General features: G+C 52.8%; 1 protein-coding gene across 1 annotated transcript; it reads right to left on the bottom strand.

Annotated features, from left to right (window-relative positions):
- Window positions 1-1,108: 1,108 nt before the first annotated feature.
- On the bottom strand, window positions 1,109-3,646 carry EN2 (engrailed homeobox 2). Its single transcript, XM_014872274.2, has 2 exons — window positions 3,106-3,646; window positions 1,109-1,425 (listed from the first exon to the last, which is right to left on the bottom strand). The coding sequence occupies exons 1-2, from the start codon at window positions 3,644-3,646 to the stop codon at window positions 1,109-1,111; spliced, it is 858 nt and encodes a 285-aa protein (XP_014727760.1).
- Between the last annotated feature and the right edge of the window lie 19,716 nt (window positions 3,647-23,362).

The raw sequence follows: 23,362 nt of genomic DNA, 5'->3' as shown, positions 1-23,362 counted from the left end.
CCGGGTCCCATCCCTCGGCTGCTCTCCGCGGAAAGGCAGCGGGGCCGTGGGCGAGCAGCATCCCAGAGAGGCTCCCGCTTTTCCGAGATGGGGTTCCCGAAGTTTTCCCAGCAAGTTGGAAGGGGAGGGCTGCTCACCCCATCTCTATCCAGCATCCACGCCTGCATTCCGCATTCACGGGCTCTCGTTGGCGGTGATGAAGGAGTAGAGGCTCAGGAAAGGACCCCGGGCATGTTTCAAGACGGTGCTTTGAGATTTGTTTCCCTAATGTTACTTATATTTTTTTTCTTTTCTCGTAAAATTAAATTCTCCTCGTCTATCCCCAAAATCAGCCCCGGACACCCCAACTCCAAAAAAAAAAAAAAAAAAAAAAATTACAAAAACACTACAACCACCCCCAAAAAAAAAAAAAAAAAAAAAAGAAAAAAAGAAAAAGGAAAAAGAAAAAAAATTTTAAAAAAAGAAAAAGAAAGGGAAAAAAAAAAGAAAAGGTTAGGGGTGGGGTGAAAAAAAGTTAAAACTCATAGAACAAATAGGATAACTAATTTATTCGGTTCACAGTCGTGTGAAATGCAGCAATAAAAATCTTTGGACTTCAGCAAAAGTTGTTTTTAATTTTTTTTTTTGAATTTCAAAAAACAGCGTCCAATGTCCATTAAAACTGCGCTTAAGTCTATAAAAAGGTAACTTAAGCTTTAAAAAAAAAATCTTAAAGATAGCATCTAAAAACTCCATACAACAACAAAAAAAAAATCCAAAAAAACCAATGAAACCAAACAACAAGCCCAAACCCCCGAAACCAAAACCAACCAACACCAACCAAAAAAAAAAAAAAAAAACCAACCAAAATATTTTATAATCAGATATCTTGGATTTTTACACCACCTTACCTGTAAATTATATATACATAGAATATTGCAGAATTATATCTAATACACAATATTTTCACTATTAATGCTGGTATAATCTTTATACACTGGCCCTTATGTTTCTTTTTTATTTTTTTTAATTAAATTATTGCATTGTATAAACTTTGACTGCAAACGGCCCCCCCACCCCTGCCTCCCGCCTCCCTCCCTCGCTTCCCTCCCACCCCCCTTTCCCTTGGCTATTCACTGTCCGACTTGCCGTCTTTCGCCGTGGTGGAGTGGTTGTAGAGCCCCTGGGCCATGAGGTGCACTGCCAGGGAGTTCTTACTGCCCGTCGCCTTCTTGATCTTGGCTCGTTTGTTCTGGAACCAGATTTTGATCTGGGACTCGTTGAGCCCGAGCTCCTGGGCCAGGCTCTGCCGCCGCTGCTCCGTCAGGTACCGGTTCGTCTGGAACTCGGCCTTGAGTCTCTGCAGCTGCTCGGCGGTGAAGGCGGTGCGAGGCCGCTTGTCCTCCTTGTTGGGGTTCTTCTTCTTTGGTTTGCGGGAGCGGGGACCTACGGCCGGGAGAGAGGAGAGGCACCGACACCGCCACGCTCTGCTGCGGGCAGCGCTCCCGCCCGGGGGGCACCGACCTCCGGCAGCACCACCACCCCCCCGGAGGGGAAGGAGCTTTGTGCCTCCGCTGCCAGGGATGCTCGGGAGGCGGCGGAACGGGAGCCGCAGCCCCCGCTCGCTGCCCGGCTGGCCCCCTCCGCCCCCCCGGCCCCTTCCTCCCCAGCCACAAACGCAGTCACCGAGCCTCTGCTTCCCGGGAATGCCCGGCAAGGAAAGCTTGCACCACGAGCAAGCTAAATTTTATACCCTGAACAGATTTTTTTTTTTTTTAAAGAAAACCTCGATACTTTTTTGCTTCCCCCCCCCCCTTTTTTTTTTTTTTTAGTGAGTGGAGATAAAAATTCTAACGGGAAATCTTCTTGTAGTTCACTTGGCCAGAAGCATTCCGTCTCTCCGCTGCAGTGCCCATATGGCGCTGCACAGCCCGATCCGAATCGCCGGGATTATTCTCGGGAATATTATTCTCGGCAGCACAAGGAGCCTTTTCTGCCCGGGCCGAGCCATTGTGAGGATGTATGTTAATTAAATATTAACAAAGGAGAGCACTGAAGAACAATGGAGTAAATTCCAATTCAGCTCTGAATATTACCTCTGAGTAAGAGTTTGGTTTCAGATATTACGAACTAATTTTCAACGCGTTTTACGATCCCTTCCTCAGCTAGCCGACTCCCGGGTGAAAATCCTACTTCGCTGCTTTTGTAAGAGAGACCCATATTTTTTTTTCTTTTCTCCGGGAGCAGATCTCCTGCCTGACGTTTCCCATGCCTTCCCCCAGTGTTTTCTACTTGTTTTTAAGCGGGGTTTTACCGATCTGCCTGAGCCAGCCCTCCTGTCCCTGCGGTAGCGAAAGGACGTTTTGCCCTCTGCTTGTTATTTTTTATTTATTTATTAATTATAGATAATTTCAGGACTTTCTGCCCAAGCCCTTGCCAAGAGACAGACTCTGCCAAAGAAGTTTCCCGTCTCTTGGAAATGTCCTCCGGCCCCCACAGAGCTGAACTACAGCATAAGAGGGGAAATTAAAAGAAAGAAAAGAAACGGCCGCGTCTCGGAGGCCTCGTTTAGAGAAATAAGCGATCGCGGATTGTTTTTTGGCCAAAAAAGACTAATCAAAACAGGGCGAGGCCTATGGAAATGCTACCTCCCCTTCCCAAAACCCAGGGCAGGGGGGTTTTCCAGGCAGGGAAAAGGAGAGCTTGCAGGGAGGATGAGCGGGGAGCCCTAAGACAGGGGTGTTTTTTCCTCCCTTTTTGATAAATCTCGTCAGCTGGTGGGAAATGCCCCGAGCCCAGGCGGCCTCGGCTCCCCCGTTCACTCCTCGTCCCTGCGGCTCCGCGCACCTCCAGCAGACCCTTCATCTTCAAGCATTTTCAGGCCATTTTAAGCAACTCGCCCACCCGCCAAAAAAAACCCAAAAAACCACAAAAAGCAAAACCCAAACAGAAGGAAAAAAATCCAAAACAAACAAAACAGCGCCAAAATAAAACCAGGAGAAGACGGAGAGCGAAAGGGGAGCGGGGTCTTTTCCACGCCGCTTCCCGGCCTCGCGGGCGGGCGGCGGCGACCCGGGGAGCCCAGGGAAGGGGCTGCGGCCGTGGGGAGCGGGGAGCAGCGCTTACCTGAGGAGGGCCGGTCCGAGTACCGCGTGCAGTACACCCAGGCGGGCCACAGCATGGGCTGGTTCCCGGCGTTGGAGCTGGCCTGGGAGCTATCCGAGTCCGAGCTCACCGACAGGTCGCCGCCGCTCAGCCCCCGCGCCTTCAGGGCCGCCTCCAGCGCCGCGGGGTCCCCCCCCTTCTTGGCGGCGCCGTGCAGGGCCAGCCCGGCGGGGCCGCCCTCCCCCCGGCCCGGCGAGCCCGCCCCGCCGCCGGGCAGCGGAGCCCCGGGGGCCGGCGCCGCGGCGGGGCTGCGGCGGCTCTCCGCGCCGGGCCGCCGGGGCTCTCCGTCGGGGCCGCCCGCCTCCTTCCTCCGCCCGAACTCGGGCCGCAGGATGTTGTCGATGAAGAAGTTGGTGATGCGGTGAGGGTGCGGGTGGGGGTGCGGGGGGTCACCGGGGGGGAGCAGCAGCCCCCGCCGCCCGCCGCCGCCGGGCTCCGCGTCGCCGCCGGACTCCTGCGGCTCGGCCGCCTCCTCCCGGGGGCTCCGGCCGCCCTCCTCCATGCTGCGCGGCCGCCCCGCCGACGGCTCCGCTGCCCGCCCGCCGCCGACCGGGCGCTGCCGAGCGCTGTCTGTTGTTGCTGCTGCAGTCGGTTGTTCTTTATTTTAATTTTTTTTAATATATATATTTATATATATATATATATACACACACGAACACACAGGTGTCTATTTGCTTTCGTTTCTCCTGGCTTCGCCCGGCATTCAAAATCCAGAGTTTGAAAAAAAAAAAAAAAAAAAGGAAAAAAAATTTAAAATTAAGAGTAATTTTTTTAAAATTACGAGACAAATGCAGGGAGACCCGCAAGCCAGCAACCGAGCCTGCACCACTTCCAACTTTGCCAAAAAATGAAAACACAGGGGCTCCGGTCCTCCCGCCGCCGCTCGCCGCCTCCCGCCGCCGCTCAGCCGCTCGGTCCCGCGGCGCGCTGCCGCCTGCTCCCCCGGCCGCCGCCGCCGCCGCCGCGCCTCATCCGCGGAGGAAAAATTAGCGATAATAAAAATAATAATAATTGTGGAGCGGAGGGGGGGTGCAAGAGAGAAAACGAAGCGCCGGTGCCGGGGCGGGGTGTAGGCGGGCTCTCAGCAGCCGGTGTCCCGCGGAGGGCAGGGCGGTGAGGGGCGCCCCGCGGGGCTCCGGCCGGCAGCGCCTCGCCCCGCGCCGCCCCGCGCCCGCACATGCGGGGGCCGCCGCGGGTGGGGGGGGCGTCCCGCCCTGCCCTGCCGCCCGCCCTGCGCCGCGCTACGCCCCGGCGGCCGCCGCCGCCGCGCCCGGGCACTTCCACTCGGGTTGTTGTCCTTTAGGTTTTAACGGGGCCCCCGCCGCTGACGTCGCCGGCCCGGGCGCTCCGACACGTGCCTCGGGCCAATGGAAGCCCGGGCGAGCGCACACGTGGTGCGGGGCGCCCCGGTAAGTGACAGCGCCCACGCCCCTCCCCCGGACGGGCCCGGCCGCCGCGGGGATGCGCGGGGGGGAGCTGGGGGTGCCCCGCCGCGGGGAGCGCACCGCTGTCCCCCGCCCGCCCGTGCCCCCCACCCCTCGCCGGCGATGAGTTACCGGGGGTTTAATTGCCCCGGTGTTTACCGGGGGAGGGGGGCCGGCATCCCACAATTCCTTGCAGAAACGCATAAATAATATTAAGCGAGCGGCGGCGATACAAAGGGGTCCAGGGGGGGCGGAACAGGCCCGGCCCGGTGCCCGCGGGCTGCCCGGGGGTTGCGTCCCCTCCCCGCAGCGCGGTTCGGCGGTAATTGACTCGTCCTTCCCGCAGCCGGACAGCAGCTTTTGATCTGCCCTGACTGCTCCCCAAACGGCATCGCGGCGCCGTGCTGCCCCCCAAAACGCCGGCCCGTCACCCTCTGGACCCCCCAAAAACCCTTGCCTCTTTAGAATGGGAAAGCTACCGCAGCTGCTTTGCTTGTCTTTAGGGAGAAATGCCCCGAAACAAAATTAGGGAGCAAGGTGCGGCTGGATGGACGAAGGGTTGGGGGGGCTGAACAGGTTGCGGGGCTCGGATCCTCCGCGGGAGAACGAGAGAGGAGCGGGAAGGCGGGAGCGAGTCCTCCCCCCGCAGCCGAGCCCAGAGCCCTGTCCGGGCCCTCACGGTGCCACCGCCCCGACGGGGCGCACACCGAGGAGCTGCGCGGCCCCGCCGAGGGCCGAGCAGGGTCGGGAGGTGTTGGCTCGGCCCCAGGGTCCTCCGCATCCCGACTGCCGGCTCTCCCCTTAAGTGACGTTTTTATTTGGAGGTGGCTTCCCTGCGGTGACACGCATCACTCGCCACCTTGAAGGAAAGGGACAGTGAGCCTCTTCTTCTTTTCCTTTTCCTTTATTTTTTTTTCTTTCTTTCCCTTTTTTCTTTCCTTTTTCTTATCCTTTTTTCTTTCAATTTTTCTTTTCCTTTATTCTTTCTTTTGTATTTAATTTTAAATTCATCTCTCTATTTTCTTTGTATTTCGAAACGGGTCGGGTCCACCAGCAAAGACCAGAGATGGCTGATCCAAAGTTGTTTTGCTCAAACAAGCACCCAGAGGTTAATTTCTTCAAGAGCCCCATGAAAAGCGATTAGCCTGTCTCCCAAGAAGTATTTTCTAATTACTTGGAAGCTCTCGCTTTACTACTACCCCATAATTAAACGTGTTCAAGGTGCTGCACTTCAAATATTTCGCTCCCGGGCGGACCCAAGTTACCGATGAAAACTTTAAACCTCCTTGAACCTCTCGTTACCTGCCAGCTCGCTGCCGGTACAGCGTTAACCTTCCCATTCGTTATCCCGCTCCTTCGCGGGGATATTTTTACCCTACATAGGACAGGAAAGAGAATTCCTAAGGTAAACTCCGAAGCAGGAGATAAACAAAGCTGTACAAAACAATTACTGCATCTGCCTGTCCTCTGACAATAATCCAGCACCTCAGGTATGCAGAGGCAGCGGGGGGTGAAGGGGTGATCTGATACCGAACCGAAGAAATCTGAACGGTCTATTTTTTTTTTTCTTTCCAGGGTTATTTTTATCTGGGAGCTCAATCTCTGTAGAAACATTCCCCAGCAGCACTATTGCTCGCCGGTCTGCGGTCGCCTCGCAAGCGGCATCGCGGCGTGCGGGGGCTTTTCCTCGGGAACCACTCTGGGTCACCGGGAGAGGTGGCTTGAAAATGAGAGTTTGGCTTCGTTTGCTTCTTTGCTTCAGCCTCCCCTCGCAGACCTAGAGCCTGCAAATGTCACCTCTTCGCACACCAGCCATATTTATTTTCCTTGTGCTCTCCGCGTAGTTTCAACGAGGCTCATTGCATGCTGCCACCCTTTAAAAAATTTATGTTTTCCCTCCCTCAAATAGGTGAGTGTGCGGGCGCAGCGGAACCCCCACATCTTGCCCTTCGTTCAGCGCTTTTGACTCTCAGAACTTTGGAAACGGAATGACAGCCCGGGAGCTCAGTACGGGGAAGGAGGGAGGGAGATTGCGGCCGACCCCCGCCGGCCGGCGGGCAGCGGGCAGGCTCCGCGGCCGGGCTCCTGGATTGTTTGTGTGGCTCCTCCGAGCAAACCCTCCTTCCAGCTTTCCCCCACACTCGGGGAAAAAAAAAACAAACAAAAAACCAAAACAACAAACCCCGAGGTGCTACTGAGAAGCCAAAATGCCCAGAGCAGTAGTGGAAGCCAAGGGAGGTGCTGCACCTCCCGCTCTCCCAGCGTGGAATTACTGCCTGCAAAACGCAGGCATGCACCGAATTTCGCCGTGCTTACAGCGATTCCCACATTTGCAGGCAGACCCTGCCCGTGCTGCCGGGGAAGGTCTGGCAGCGACGCTACCCCGTGGGCAAAGCCTGGGCACATCGCCGCGACCCATGTGCCTCCTGCTCACACCCGGCATCACTTTTTTTTTTCCAAGTGAAGCCTTTGAGGCAGCTTTACCAGCGCCTTGGAGCTGCTGGAGGAGGATAAAGGAGAGGGGAGAGGTCGCTGCTCCTTTGCCAGGCTGGCCGTGCCGCAGGCGGTGTGCCCGGCGCTGCCCGGCCTTCCCTGGGCTCTCGCATCAGTTTTGCAAGGAAAAATCAGCAGTAACCCCTGCCTAGCCCTATCCAGGCTTTCCTGGAACCGGTGGGCCGGGAGAGCTCAGCTAGCACGGCCACATTTCCTCAGTGCCGCCGAGTTCTCACTGCGCCACCGAAAACTGCAAAAATGAAAAACATGAAATCTCCGGATTTTCCCAATTTCCCCCCAGCCAGGCAGGATGAAGGGCGCTTTGCGGCCGCCGGGGTCCCACCCCGCAGCCTGTCGTGGGACCGGCAGCTCCCATCCATCCACTTCACGCGGGAATACTTTCCTATCAACGGGGACAAACAGACGGGTTGGAAACCCTGGCTTCCACTTTCTTGCAAGATCATGAAAATTTCATGAGCTGCTCGTGGCGAGGGCAGAGCCCGCTGCTGCCGCGCCCGGCCCGACCCGAGACGAGGCTCCCCGCAGAACGGGCGAGGGCACCGGTGTGGGGCACGGAGGATGCTGGAGAGGGAACGGATGAGGGTGAATGTCAGAGTCTCCACTAGGGAAAGTAGCGTTCGGTCACGGCTACCGTTCGCAGCAAGGAGTGGCGGGGAGCAGCCAGCCCCCACCGCCTCCCCTTCCCACGGGAGGGAGGGTGCGCGGGTGGAGTGGGAGTGCCGGCCCCTGCCTCGCCCTGCCCCTGGCCCGGCCCTGCCCCTGGCTCGCCCTGCCCCTGGCCCTGTCCTCCCGCTGCCCCGTCTTTCCCTGCCCCTCCCGGGCCCTCTTCTTGCCCTGCCCCTGTCCACAAGGAGCAGCGCCCTCCCCTCTCGCCCGCCGGATGGGACTGGGGACAGCCTTCCCGGCCCCTAAACGGCCAAACGACAATAATAAAACCCTCAAATTTTGTCAAAATTAGGTAGAAAGTAAGGATAAACAACAGCCCAGAATACATGGTGGTCGGCGAAAGAAAGAATGAAGGAGAAGAGAAGAGAAGAGAAGAGAAGAGAAGAGAAGAGAAGAGAAGAGAAGAGAAGAGAAGAGAAGAGAAATAAGAAAGGGAAGAGAAATAAGAAAGAAAGGGAAGAGAAACGAGAAAAGAGAAAAAAAAAGAAAGAAAAGAAAAAAGAAAAGAAAAGAAAAGAAAAGAAAAGAAAAGAAAAGAAAAGAAAAGAAAAGAAAAGAAAAGAAAAGAAAAGAAAAGAAAAGAAAAGAAAAGAAAAGAAAAGAAGAAAATCCCTACGGTTTCCCAGGGTGGAGGCAATGTTCGCTGCTGCGTGGCCGGACCCCCACAGCCCTCTGCGGCGGAGCTCTGGTTCGGCTACCCGAGCCAGCGAGGCCCTGCCAGGACATTGAGTGACACTGGGTGACGCTGGGTGACACTGGGTGTTGGTTCCTTCCCCGGAGTGCCTGGACTTTGTTTTGCCGAGCCGTCCTTTAAAAACACACCAGCCCGAAGCATAACCAGGGATGAAATTATCAGTGGCTACGGGAAAGTTTTTGGCCTGTGCAAAGAAATAGTTCGTGACCCCTTGTTAAAAAAAAAAAAAAAAAATTAAAAATATAGCTGGAAGCTAAGCCTTTTGTCTTTAAATTACACCCACAGCACCTTTGTAAAGAAGCAGAAACCCGGCCCCAGATTCTGCCGCCCGCAGCTGGGTGGGACATGGCCAGGGCAGTCCCGCCCGGTCCATCGGTCCCCGCCGGGGGATGCTCGGGCTCTGGCTCTGGTTCTGTCCCGGGCAGGGCGCACGGTCCCCAGCTGCGACGGGCATCCGGCACCTCTCCCGGAGCGGATCCGCGGGGCGACGGCCGGGATCGCCGTTCCCTCGCTCATCTGTAGTTGTGGAGGCAGAAAAGCTTCCAAGAAGTACAAAATTATTTCCCTGAAACCATTTTTATTTAATCCTAGCAAGATAATGCGTCCGCCCGTTTCACACACATCCGCTATGTACCAGCGCCAACACAAGTGTGCACACCCGCGATGTCGCGACTGAGGAACATTTCCCCGCTTCTCCCGTGACTCGGAGGAGTTAATCCGTGCAGACACAACAGGAGCTGTTGTGACGGTAAAGTTCAGCAACTCTACACCGACCTCAGCATTAGCAGGGGCTAGGGCGAGATGCTGGAGCTGCTCCTGCACTTTCCACATAGGCAGCTAATTCCCCTAAATTCCCTTGGATTTACACCTCAGCATTTACTCACAGCCAGAATAAAGCCACCGCTCTAATTAACTAGGTAATTTCCACTCCAGCTCCCCACCGGATAATCAACTTTTATGGTCTCTCGAAGGCTATTTTCCAGCTGTTGCGGACCGGGAGCCCAGCCGCCCTCAGCCCGCACCGCCGAGGCTCCGGGGTCGGGCAAGCTCCGAGAGAGCTTTGGGGGAGTCCCTGCTCTCCTCAGCAGGACCGGGCTCTCTGCACTTTCCCCATCCTTCCCTGCCCGAGGCTTCCCGGCAATCTGGGGCTGGGGGGGCTCCTGTCGGCCCCATCGTGGGCACGGTGCCCCGGGGGGCCCCACGACAGCCGCCCCTGCCCAAGAGACGGGCAGGGCTGTGCTGGGGCCGGGCTGTAGGGCCGTCCGGCTCCTCCTGGTAAAGGTGCGCTTTATCCTGGGGTGTCCCTCCGCCCTGGGCTGCCCTCTATTCCTCTCGAGGGACCGGGATGGGCGAGGGGCTCATCTCGCAGTGATGGGGATACGGCCCGGACACGCTGCACGCACACTGCATTTCCTCAAGGTTTCCAGGAAAATAAAACAAGGCAAAACAAAATTCCCAAACCCAAGCAAACAAAAACTAAAAACCACCCCAACCTTAGAACACAAAATACAAACAAAAAACTGCCTTTTCTTTTAACAAGGAACAAACAGAACTGCAGTTCTCCGTGGGGTGTCCCTGTCAGCCAGGCAGGAGCGCTGCCCGCCAGAGCCAGGGCTCGGGCTGCCTGCAGAACGGACGGGAGGATGCTCGGTCTCGTCTCTCTTTGCTCAGCGGAAAGTTCCGCGGGAGGACTAAGAGCCCCGAGCCCCTCATCCCTTACAGATTCCCATCCCCACCCTCCCGCTGTGGGACCCCCGTGTGACCCTCCGCGGCCGTCGGGCCTGGGAGACGGCGGGGAGGAGTGGGAGTGCGATGGGGGTCCGGGGGGACGAGACCTCTGCCCCACGCCCGCAGTGCCCACTCTGTGCGAGGGAACAGGGATGGGGAGAGCTGGCATGGTGTGGGACGGGCAACTAACTTCCTTCCTTCCTTCCTTCCTTCCTTCCTTCCTTCCTTCCTTCCTTCCTTCCTTCCTTCCTTCCTTCCTTCCTTCCTTCCTTCCTTCCTTCCTTCCTTCCTTCCTTCCTTCCTTCCTTCCTTCCTTCCTTCCTTCCTTCCTTCCTTCCTTCCTTCCTTCCTTCCTTCCTTCCTTCCTTCCTTCCTTCCTTCCTTCCTTCCTTCCTTCCTTCCTTCCTTCCTTCCTTCCTTCCTTCCTTCCTTCCTTCCTTCCTTCCTTCCTTCCTTCCTTCCTTCCTTCCTTCCTTCCTTCCTTCCTTCCTTCCTTCCTTCCTTCCTTCCTTCCTTCCTTCCTTCCTTCCTTCCTTCCTTCCTTCCTTCCTTCCTTCCTCCCTCCCTTCCTCCCTCCCTCCCTCCCTCCCTTCCTTCCTGCCTTCCCCTCTCCCTATTTTCCCATCCCCGCAGTCTCCCTGGCTGCCGCCGGTCCCTGTGGCTGTTGCGGACCCCGGGTCTGGCAGCAGAGCGGGTCCGGACCCCGCCGCGGGTTCCCATTCCAATCACGGGCCTGTCCCCCCATCTCCCCTCACCCCGAGAATCTGCCGGGGCGGCGGGGCCGTGCCTGCCTCGGGCATCCCGAGAGGTGTTCCCGACGGGAGCGGGTCCTGGAGCGCAGCCTGGCCAGCCCGGCACCCCGATCCCAGCGCCCGGCTCTGCTCCGGTGCATCGCTCCAATGCCCGGCTGACAAGGCGGGGGCCACCGAGGATCTGCCCGTTCCGCTTGCAGGCACCGTGAGAGCAGTAAAATACCCCACCCACGAACTTCAAAGCCAGGGTGTCACCTCCCTTGCCTTCCCGGCAGGGACTTTTTACAGGCGGCAAAGAGGGGCGAGGGCCGGTTCCAGCCCACAGTGGGGTCTCAGGGCTGGGTGGGCAGCGGGATTGCACGGTGCCACAGCGCTGAGCTGCTGCGTTTTGTAGGTTGATGCTGTCATATTCTTTATTTTTTTGTCTTCTAGTTTTCTTGGATTCCCGGGCTGTATTTATCTTGTCTGTCTGGGCCTGCTCCTCTAAGTCACTGTGTAAATTGAAAGGCTTTTCCCCCCCTTTTTCCTCCCCTCCCCAGCTCACCACCTTTTTTTAATTAAAGCTTTTAACTCGCCTGGTGTTTACAGTCTTATGTAAAGTATCAAAACAAACAGACCCTGCCGAATACAAACACCAAAAAGAAGCTGGCCCCCCATTCTTACCCCTTTATTGTCAAAAAAAAAAAGCGCATCTCACCATGTCATAGCTACAGTTCCAAAAGGAAATTGCTTTTATTTGTAAAGGAGGCTTTAAAAAGCAGTGACATGAAGGGGAAAAGCTCCTTAAGGGAGGAAGGTCATGGGGTTAGGGGTGAGATTAAAGGAGCTATCTTTCCACCTCGCAGGGAAAGCGATGCTGGAGCCTCCCCAAACCTGGGACAAGAGCTGCCGAAGGGAGGTGGAGGGGGCGAGTGAAGGGGTCGATGCTGGGGGCCAGGACTGGAGGAGGCCACTGGGCTCCAGGCAGTCCCTGGTGACACACAGGCACCTTTCAGCTGTCAAAAGGAGTGGATGCAAAGAGGTAAAATCCCTTCCTTCAATGCCTAAACCCTCACATTCCCTGTGTCATACAACAGGAAACATCACAGCAAGGGAAGCGGCCCCTCCGGAGCTCAGGCGGGCGGTGGGACACAGAGGGCAGCGGGATGCAGGGTGCTGGGGCTTGGGGAAGGAGGCTGTGCCCCCTCCCCGAGGCTGCTGCTGCCGTCTATTTGTAGGAAGCTGGGCACAGCGATGGAAAGGAAAAGGACCGCGCGAGCAATCGCCCCCCAACCCTCCCTTCCCCTCTTCCGCATCCATCCGTGACGGCTGCGGTTTTTGCTGAATTAAGGTCCCTGGTGAAGGCAAGTCAGCGTGAGGGATGCGAGGGCACTTCCCTTCGCCTCCCCACAAAGGCGGCACCCTGCCTGGCCTCAGGCATGGACAGAAGCCGGGGCTCCGGGGTCAACACCAACAAAGGTGACTGCATCCTCTCTGCGTGCCCTCTGCCTTCCTGACCCCTCGCCAGTTCCCCTGCCCCTCTGGGTGGGCACGGAACACTCCCCTCACCTGTCTCAAACCGGGGCTGTGCCCAACCCTGTCCTGCGAAGGAGCCTGGGGCCATTTCTGCAAGGCAGCAGGGAAAAGGACATGCAGTCCTGGCTTCATCAGGGATGGAAAATGTCTTTTCCACTGCTAAGAGGGATGCAAACGACCCTAAGAGTGATGCAAATGTTGATCTTGGCACTATCTGGGATTTGGGTCCTGGACTGTCCGTCTCCTGTGCTCAGGAGGTCTCCAGTAATTTGTGATCCCCACGATGGCACAGGAAGGTGCCAGTGGTGCCACTTCCCCTGCTGCTGGACTGCTGCCAGCACAGGGGAGCCGCTGTGACATTTCTCTGCAGCCCTAGAGAGATGTCCTGCAGGAAGGACATTTGGAAGGAGAGCTGTGGCCGTGCTTTCAGCTGGGATGAGGGCAGAGAGGGGACCACGTCTGCCTGACCCATTCAGGATTGCAAGAGCCGTGTGCTTATTCTGCAAACCAGGATGCGGACACAGGGGCGATGCTGCTCAGGCTGCACGGGAAGCCGCAGGATGTTTGCTGTGTGCAGCATTTGAGGCAAATGTTAGCGAGGTGGCCACTTGCTGCTGTGACCCTGAGCAGACAGCTTTGTCCCTCCGTGTCTCTACGGAGAGGATGCTCACACACCGTCTCTCCTGCTCTTTCCTGCAGTCCCGGGGCTCTGTGACATTTGGCTCTGCGGCTTCTGCTTGGCGCTTCCAGTCCCCAAATCTATTCTCACTTTCTTCTCCAAAGTGCAGCAGCCACATTGTTCTCGGTATTTAGAGAGCGTGTGTGAGAATGGATGTGTGGGAGGCTGCTGCTCTCCTAAAATATGTGCATTTAAATGGTCCGAGGGAATTACCGACATTAGCCTGCTTTGTTTTTGGGTTTTATTAGTGTCATTCAGTAAATATCCCCCTGCAACCTGGGTAGCGAGTGCCCAGCCGTGCTCACTGGAGATGCCACTTGGCACTCTGCCTGCCACAACTGCTGGAGGACAGTAAATCCATCCCTCTTTGGCTCGCAGGCATTGGCGCTGCCTTAGCTTGTGCAGAGCTGTTTCCTGCGCCCGTCTGAGCTGGGTCACAGCTCCCCTGACTTATGGACTTATGGACTTATGTGCCATGAAGCATCTGCAAACTGTGCTGTCTGTGGACACCTCTCCCAGAGGTGTGGATTCCCCTCACTCAGGCAAACACCAGCGGCTCATGTGGACCAGGAATTTGTCTTTTCCTTTTCCCTTACCTTTCTGCATCATCGGTTTTATATAAAACCACAGGATAGACCAGAAAGCCTAGCACACACTACTCACTGAGAATTGACTGGGTATTGTAGATACACACTGCTTCTATAAATATTTATGGAGTTACAGTCAGCCTTGGTACGGGCAAACAAATGTAAATAACGCCATGCACTCCTAGTGTGCTCCGGATGGTGCTGTGAGCAGGAATAGCAGTTCCTTGTGAAATCAATTTAATGAATCGCTTATAGTAGGAGGGAAATAATCCCAGCAGCATTATTATGCCTAATGGCAGGAGCATTGTGATGATGGCTGTGTTATCCAGCAAGCCTCCGCCTGGGAGCATGGGCATGGGGAGGGGAGACAGTTCCCAACAGAGGAAGATGAGATGTGGGTGCAGGTGATAGAAATGAGAAAGGAAGTGCTGGATTCTCTCGACTGTTACACATCAGGATGTTGTGATGTTAACTGGGATAGTGGCTGCTGGGGCAGGGAGAGGCACTCCGGGCAGAAGAACTTACTCTGTATGGAGGAGGGTGAGCAGGGGGTGGGGGGATGACCTAAAATGGATGGGCTCATGTGGGAATGGATGTTGTATGCCCTGGGCCCCTCTGGTATCAAATGTCTCCAAGCAGAAAGTTTTTATTTCAAGTGATTTTGTCCCCTAAATATCTGCACTCTCAGCCAACACTGCCAAAACTTCCCAGGACATGAGTGTCTTGCATTTTTCATCTCTGCCAGAAAAGGGAAGAGATGAACAGTTCCAAGATGAAATCTCCATTTCAAATCAGAATTTCTCATGTCTTTGGGTGAGTGACTTCATCTTTCTCTTTCACTGGCTATTCCTGAAGTCATTCTCAGCCCATAGAATCATAGAACCATGGAGTCGTTTATGCTGGAAAAGACCTCTGAGATCGTTGAATAGAACCATGGTTAACCCAGCACTGCCAAGCCCACCACTAAACCTTGCCCCCAAGTGCCACATCTACATGTCTTTTAAATCCCTGCAGGGATGGTGTCTCCAGCACTTCCCTGGGCAGCCTGTTCCAGTGCCAGGAAACACATCCACAGGTTATTCCTAAGCAATCCCCAGAAGTGTGATGGTTCACATGCTGCTGGACACACAGGACATGTTAGGGCTGATCTGCCCTCAAGGGCTGGATGGTGCCCTCAGAACCAGGTCACGTTTCTGGAGGTCTTCCCTAGCTTATAGTTTTCCCTTTGCAGGCATGTTTCAGCCAGGTAATTAATCTCTTAGGTCATGTAAGGAAAGTAAAGGCAGAAGGGGAGAGCATATGGACAAATAAAGGTACATTTTTAATATTTCAGCCAATTTTTTTTAAGTGTCTGTCAGCTCAAACAGCAAGGATCATCTTCTTTATCGGGATGTGGCCTTTGCAGAACGTCTCCATGTGCTGATTCCAGGTATACAAGCTCAGGGGTAACTTGACTCAAGATCTTCAAGGCTGTTGGTAGAGCAGAGAAAAGTGGTGATTTGTTGTTTGAAGAGTTGAGCATCCCAGTTTTGATCAAAGTGCTTTCTGAATAACTGGATTTGGGAGGCAGGAGGTGGATTTCCACAAGAGGGACTCCAGTAAGGACATGAAATCTGGATATGGCTGCATAGCACTGCATTAGCATCTTCAAAAGCATATTCCTAGCAGTCCTTGACCCCACTGTTATTTTCAATTAATTAGTATATCTGAAACTATTTTTGTCCTTGCTTTCCCTCCTTCTCGCAGTTTGCAAGGCTGTACCCAGAATTGTGCCCTGGCACAGAGCTGTTTTATTTTCATGAGTTTTTGGGTGAATGCTGTATTGCATTAACATTGACATTCATTAATATAAGACACTTAGGATCATTAGATTTTTTGTGGCATCTTTCCCCATTGTAATGAATGGAGTGAAGCTGTGTGAAAGAAAACTAGAGAAATAAAAGACCAGAAATGCTGTTCTTCAACCTTCTTATTGAAATCAAAGATCTTGTCTCAGGGGCTGAATCCTGCTCCTTATTACAACACCCAAAATGTGGAGTAGCTCCATGGGCCTGAACCCCTTTCAAACCCATACCCATACTTTGTACCCCTGATAAACCCATGATGGGAGCAGGCACAGGTCTGTTGTGGCTGTGGGGAATCAGCTGGGAGGAGATGAATCCAGATGGCAGCTGAGTTGAGCAGGAGCACAGGGCTGGAAATAAAAGCAGGAATTTTATGGACCCTTGGCTGAGGGGACAGAGGAAAAGGACGGATAAAACAGCCTGAGACTGTACACTAGCTCAAAGCACCCAGCTAGAAACCACAGTGCATTTTGGAGCATCCCTGAGGACTAGTGTAAGTCTGGGGTTTATTCAAACTGAGGATGCTCCAATTGCCATTAAAGGCCCCTACTACGGCTTCTGCTGCCAAGCAGAAGCTGGAAAAGGTTTGAAGTGAGATGCAGCTGGAGTCTTCACGAAAGCAGATGCTGAATATCAAATGGGAGAGAAATTAGGACAATGATTTCTGCGAGCTTTGAAGGCAAAGGCTGTTTGTTTAGCCTTAAAGGAAACAGGCTGCTCCCGTTCCCACTTTGCTTGGCTCAGCCTGGGAGGCATCCCTGCCGCTTCCAAGGGCTGCAGCCCTGCCAGAAGGGGCGGAGGGGCCGATTTCACTGCGCTGGGGCGGGCAGGGGAGCGCGGGTCCCTCCTGCTCCGTGCCCGGCACAGGCGGAGGTCAGCGGGTCGGAGGGGCTTGATCTGCCCTGATCCCCCTTCACAGGGGAAATGAAGCGACAGCGACTTTGCTCCAGCACAGTGGCCACTTTGAAAAAATGTTCCAGGCAGATAATTTATCAGGTTTAATTGCTCTTTAATCCCCCTGATCGGCCTGGCGTGGAGAAATCCCCTCTGAATGGGGGAGCCTGTTTGAAAAGACCCGGGGAGGGTGGGAGGGCTGGAGGGAGGATGGAGGGAGGGATGGAAGGATGGAGGAAGGATGAAAGGAGGGAAAAAAAGGGAAGGAATGGAGGGAAAGGGGAAGGAAGGAAGGAAGGAAGGAAGGAAGGAAGGAAGGAAGGAAGGAAGGAAGGAAGGAAGGAAGGAAGGAAGGAAGGAAGGAAGGAAGGAAGGAAGGAAGGAAGGAAGGAAGGAAGGAAGGAGGGAAGGAAGGAAGGAAGGAAGGAAGGAAGGAGGGAAGGAGGGAAGGAGGGAAGGAAGGAAGGAAGGAAGGAAGGAAGGAGGGAAGGAAGGAAGGAAGGAAGGAAGGAAGGAAGGAAGGAAGGAAGGAAGGAAGGAAGGAAGGAAGGAAGGAAGGAAGGAAGGAAGGAAGGAAGGAAGGAAGGAAGGAAGGAAGGAAGGAAGGAAGGAAGGAAGGAAGGAAGGAAGGAAGGAAGGAAGGAAGGAAGGAAGGAAGGAAGGAAGGAAGGAAGGAAGGAAGGAAGGAAGGAAGGAAGGAAGGAAGGAAGGGAGTGCCTCTTGCTGTAGTCACGCAGCATGACCCCTCTCTGCAGCCTGGTGTTCTGGTGCTGCTGCTCACAGCCTGAATCCCTTTTAGAGTTTTTATCATGGGATTAAAAAGCCCTGGATCACCTCTCCCATCTCCTGGATTCTCCTGCTCAGAGCAGGCCAGACCAAACTGGGTGTTTCCTGATCATGCCCGGCCAGGGAAACATTCAGGTCAGGTTGGACAGGGCTCTGAGCAACCTGAGCTAGCTGAAGGTGTGCTTGCTCCCTGCAAGGGGTCTGATGACTCCAAAGGTGAGCTGGAGTCTTCAGACACCAGAGCAAAATCAGACCTCGTTTCAAAGGCAGGTGATACTCACTGTGTGCAACCAGCTGAATAATCTGTGTAGCTTTATTTTGGAAATAATGGATATTTTCCATTTCTTTGTTATGGAAACCTGTCCAGCCAAGGGACAGGGCTTCTCCTGCCTCTGTTCTCATAACCCAACACCAGAACACCATTATTTTTTCCTATTGGATGTGTATAAACCATTTCCTTTCAATCTACATGCTTACAGATAATTTCACCATGCCAGTTCAAGGTGTGTTGCTTGGGCACAAGAAAAAAGTAGTCCAGTTAATTTCCAGTGTTAGAATATTTTACTGGGAACTTGAGTAAAGTCCATGGAATCCCAAGAAAAATAACCCAGGCTTTCCACTCCAGACTTCATTGGTTTTAAATCAAAAACACAAAACCAACTATAGGCGGGTTAGTGACAATTAGAATAAAAAAAATTGCACTGATGAGCCTGAAAGGCCCAAGATACATTAACCACAAGACTGTTGTTGTTTTTTTTTTGCCAACTTTCAGTGAAGAAAAGCCCCAAGGAAAATCTTTGCAGTGGGCATGTATGAGCCATGGCACCAGCTGCAGAGGTCTGAAGAGATGATCATCCTCCCTCCTGCAAGCCCATCTCCAATTCTGAGCCAGAGTTTATCCCATTACATCCACCCCATGAGCTGCCAGCAATGAGTTAGATGACTGAAATGGGCTTTTTTTGGGGATGAGAAAGTTTGATCTGGGGATTTTTGGCAGGTGAAGTGACACACGACTGCTCTTCTGTGGTAATGAGCTGGTCTGTGACCAACCTGCTCTGTAACCAATCAAATATTTTCACATCCATTTTCCCATTGAGAAGTAAGGGAAGACATAGAGTGAAAGATTAAGCCAGAAAATAATAACATAAACTCAGTTTCTTTAACCCACCACCACCTAGTTTAGGCAAAACCATGGCATTTCTGTGACTAATTCCCATGGAACATCCTCACAGCAAGAAGCCCACCTAGGTGAGCCCACATCTCTCAAAAGTAATGCCCAAAAGTCACTGAAACAAGGCCAGTCTGAAGGTTGGTTGGGCTTTTCAAATCCAGAATTCATTTACAGATGAGCCTGCATAGCAAGAAACCCACAGGGGTTTCTGTAAGGAACAGAATTTTCCTCTTGGTTCAAATAGATCATCCTGTTAAATCCAGGCAAATGATTCCTGATGATGGTGATGTATGAGAGTGGAGTCTGAACCTCCAACACCTTTAGTTTTTAGCACAAGATCTTATATTGTTCACCCAACATACTGTGATTCCTTCCTTCCATGCCTTTTCTGTGGTTCCTTCCTGATGATGTTACCTTCCCTTTTTGTATCAGGAACTGTGGGGAGGGATATTTTGTCCTTGAGACAGACACAGCCCATCTAAGGGCTGCTGCTCTTTTTTTTTCTTCTTCTTTTCTTCTTTTAGCAATTTCTCCTTTGGCTGAAAAAACCCTCCCCGAGGCAGGCGAATTTTTCTTTCCCAAGCATGCCAGGCGTGCTCCCCGGCCTCTCACTGCTCTAATTATTAGCATGAGGACAAAGAGATGAGGCACCATGAATGGGGTCATCTTCACCTGGGAAAAAAAATTAATCTATCACCTCTGAAAACCCCAGGCCAGGGTGTGAAAGCACGACTTGATGGGCACCGATGGCAGGGCTTGACTGGCCAAACATTGGCAGATGCACTGACCCCGGGGCAATGTCTGAGCTCATTTCCCATATAAGCACTAATTTACGGGAGTGAGAAAAGGGTGGGGATGAAAGGGATCCCCAGAATCATTACATCCTTCAGTAGTGAGGAATCTTCCATGTGAAATTACCAGGTAATGGTAAGAAGTAGGAAACACCTTGTGGTCTTTGGGAGAGTGAACTAACATGGGATGAAGAATCAATACATCCCTTCTGCATCTTCAGTCTGCTCCAAATCCATGCTAAACTGTCCTGCTGCAGACCCAGGCTGTCCAGAGAGGGCCCCAATCTATGCTGGAAATGGAGATTTGGTCTTGTTATTCCAACCCAGTTTAAAGCGGGAAAAAAATAAAGCAGATGAAGATGTAGCTGGGACCACAGCACTCAATATCTACTGGATCATTGCTACTCATTCAGGTCTGTGGTCACTAATGTCCTCGTGCTTTCTTTCCAGGTGTTTTATTAAGAAGAAACCTTTTTGCAAAATATTTTATATTTTTTGAAGAGTTGATTACTTTCACTGTGAAAGGGCATAGCAGGACACAGAAATCAGAGACTACACGAGGTCATTCCATCTTGACAGGCTGCTGCCAGTTCTGAGCTCAGTCTTTATCCAAAAACCTAGAAAACTGTGTCAAGCTTGCTGTAATATTTAACCCCCTATGGAAAACACTTGTTCCCACTGCTGCTGTCTTAACTAGGACCAAACTAGGTTTTAGTCGTAGTTAGCCCTAGCTCCAGCATGGCAAAGGCACCTACTCAAACTGCTGTGAGCATCTTTGCAGGAGGAATGCAGGCAATGTCCTCTCCATGGCAAAGGATGCTGATGAGAGGCCAGCTGCAAGTGTCTGTGGGCTGCAGCACATTGTTCTGAGAAGCAATGCAATAATGATGCAGGCACCTCCCTGACAAGGGGTTTTATTATTTCAAGGAGCCTGCGTCGTCAGAGCGAGGCTGTTGCCAATTAATTGCATCGGTGATGGGATGGGAGTCACAGCCAGTCTGGGGTTTTTCCAGCCTTTGCCATTTGAACAACCAGCACTGGTTCCATGGAGCTGGCAAGTGAGTCGTGAACAGATGCTCAGGAAAATTGGATCATTTACAAAGTGTTTACAAATACTTCCCGCTGGCCCCTTGCCAATTTTGCCATCCTCCCCACTTAGAGAAAACATGCATGTATGTCCCCAGCCGCTGTCCTCTGAGTCCTCTCTGATGGGATTGGTGCTGAAGGCATGGAGAGGGGGAGCTTTGCAGGCACTTGTGTCCTCTTCATTACCCCATCCACAAGGAGAAATGTCACTTTCACAGCGCGGAAGTGGAGGCAGCCACCAGCACTATCGGGTGCAAGGCACATCCCTGGTTTGAAGACATTTTGAAATAAAGATATAGCAAATGGCTAATCATGTACTTTCAACTTAGTAGTAACTGGAGGTGTTTCTCCTGTGCTGTCACACTTAGCAGCTACACACAGTAACTTTGGGTATCCTGACCCAGGGGAACCCCTGAGTGCCAGACAGCAAGGATTCGGAACATATTTTAAGGTAAGATAAACAGTGATACAAATTATTCAGGGGCACTAAGTATAAGCAAGACATGGAGCTGCTTGAGGAGGTTCAGAGGGCTCTATAAAGATGGTCTGAGGGCTGGAGCACCTACTTCTGGAGACAGTCTGAGACAGCTGGGGTTGTTCACACTGGAGAAAAGAAGGTTCTGGAGAGAACTTGGTGCAACTTCCAGTGCCCTGTGTTTCAGACAGTGGGCTTGGCCACCAACTTGCATAATGAAAGAGCACAAGCAGTGTTCAATCTCTGCCTGCTTTCAGGACAGGCACATCTCTGAGCTGAGCCCTGGGAAACACTGGCAGGGGCAGGGCTGTGCTTCTGCCTCCATCCCAGACACATCCGAGAGCTCATGACACATTTGCCCCAGTCACACAATATTTGGTTAACTTTCTGCAAGGGAGAGCAGGGTCCCTCAGGGCTGGCGGGGCTGATGCTGCGAGGGAGCTAAGGGGGACAGAAATCACCTCCTTCCTTCAGCCGATTTCTTAGTGATGCTGCAGCCTCTCTAAGACAAGCAGCAATGCTGGTACAAGTCAGAGTGTGCATTGCAAAGCCTCCAGGAGTAAAACTTGCCCCTGTGCAGGCACCCACTGATCCTGCACTCTTCCAAACATCTGTTCTTTGAGTCCCTGACCGTTGAAACACAGATCTGACCTGACCGAGGGGCTCCAGAGCAATTACCATATCCCTCCTTTGTCCTCACTGACATTTTCTCCAGCTTGCCTTTCTACCTGCCAGGAGCAGCCTGACACAGGTGGCCAGGCAGAGATCATCCTCATCAGCCATTAAAACTCCCACTTTAATGGGGAAACAAGGTTTTTGGCTGGACTTGCCTTGCCTGCTTTGCGCATCCCTGCCCGGCGTCCATCACTGCTGCGGCCGCGACGGCAGAGGGAGCACACGGCGCTGCCTGCCAGCCCCGCCGGCTCGAGTCCCACAGCTGGCTTTTCATTTTAATTTTCTAGCAGCAGAGAGGTGGACTAGGCCCGTCCACCCCCCCTCCCGGTGATTTTTTTCCTGAGCAGCAGGGCAGGCTCGTGGGTAGCAGCAGGGAAGAGCTTTGCTCTGGCGGCGTGAGAGCAAATCCTGCAGCGCAGTTGCGGTTTGCTCCCCGGTAAGAGGCTTGGAAATATTGATCAGGGCTGGAGAAGAGATGTGCACAGGAGAAAGAGCACAAGATTTGGGGATTTAGAAGCGATATAATTGGATTTCTGAATTAAACACAGTGAGTGGGAAGGTCAGCAACAAAATGCAGCCACAGGCTCAGGTTTTCTCAGCCTTGCTTGCCTGGGTGTCCAACATGAGACCATTCCAGATGATGTATCCTGGGGAAAGGGTGTGTTGAGCAAATGTTTTCGGGACTGTCTTTGCTGATAGGTCAAAAAGGTGGCATTGCTTCCAAGTGCATCGTGTCAGACTGTTTTCCCTGCAGTGGGATGGCATGGAATGGTGGTGCTTCTGGTTGAGGCTGGACACTCTTTCTGATGGATGGGAAATGATTTCTGGTTTCCAGGGCTGGCTCATAGCTGCACTTACCAGTCCTTTCTATCACTAAAAACATTTATAATATTTTAAATTTGTAGCTTTTAGTGTATTTTGCTTTTTGTTTGTGTAACTACTTAGACACATCTACTTATATCCTATAGGCCTCAGGGACCACCCTGGTCCTACCTTTACCCCCAAGCCCCAAAATCTGCCCCCAGTGCAAGGGACAAGGCTATGCACCAGAATCTCCACCTGAAGCTGAGATTCTCCAAAGCATCACCCAGGTTCAGGTGGGAACGTTTAGCTGTTAAACTCTATGCTTATATTTAGGTATAAGAAACTTACTAATCTTTTATTTGCATTTAAACATTTTGAGAGACTTGGGAGCCCCCGAGGAACAAAAAGCCTATGTTTTGCAAATTACCCCTTGTAGTTTTCAGGTATGGAAACCTCCCCAGGGGTTTCCCCACTCCCGGGCTGCCTCTGGCCAGCCGATTTACTGCCCATGTTTCCATGGAAACAAAAAATGGATGGGTGATACAAAGAGGGGAAAAAGTTCTTATAATAGGTGGCATTTCCCAGCTTGGAAAGTGGGATTTTCCCAGGCTGGACTAGTTCTTTTCCAAGATATATTTTTCCTGGAGAGAAGGAAGGGCACGCCCTGATGGGCAGCAGAGGGCTGCCCGAGCTGCCTGCTGCATTCAGAGCAGCTGCGCTGGTCTGGAGGTTTTAATGCTGTGATTTATGGCCACTTTGCTGCTATAAAGGTGTCGATTTGGTTAAAAGAAAGTGTTTTCTAATGAGTGGGGCAGGACAGGGGGCTGCCCCATCCTGGTTGAGCCCTCAGTGGTGTGAACTTGAGGGATGGTCTCAGCAGTGATAATTCCTCTCTGTGTCTGTGCAGATATTTAATGATGCTTCTTTACTTTATAGCTCACTACGAGGCTTCATTAAAAAGCATCTGCAAAGGCTTTGAAGTCCTCGCTGGGCATCTTGCACCATCATTGAGAGCAGTCATAGCAACACCATCCTGGGCTGGCACAGAGACTCTGAGTTGTGATGAAGATATCAAACCCAAGGTGTACCACAGCCAGCTCAAAGCAAACCCGAAATTACAGTCTCTGCAGGGA

The sequence above is a fragment of the Sturnus vulgaris genome, chromosome 1, assembly GCF_052056855.1.
Source record: "Sturnus vulgaris isolate bStuVul1 chromosome 1, bStuVul1.hap1, whole genome shotgun sequence".
Taxonomy (NCBI): Eukaryota; Metazoa; Chordata; class Aves; order Passeriformes; family Sturnidae; genus Sturnus; species Sturnus vulgaris.
The sequence above is the reverse complement of the archived record's forward strand: the minus strand, read 5'-3'. Positions and strand labels throughout refer to the sequence as shown.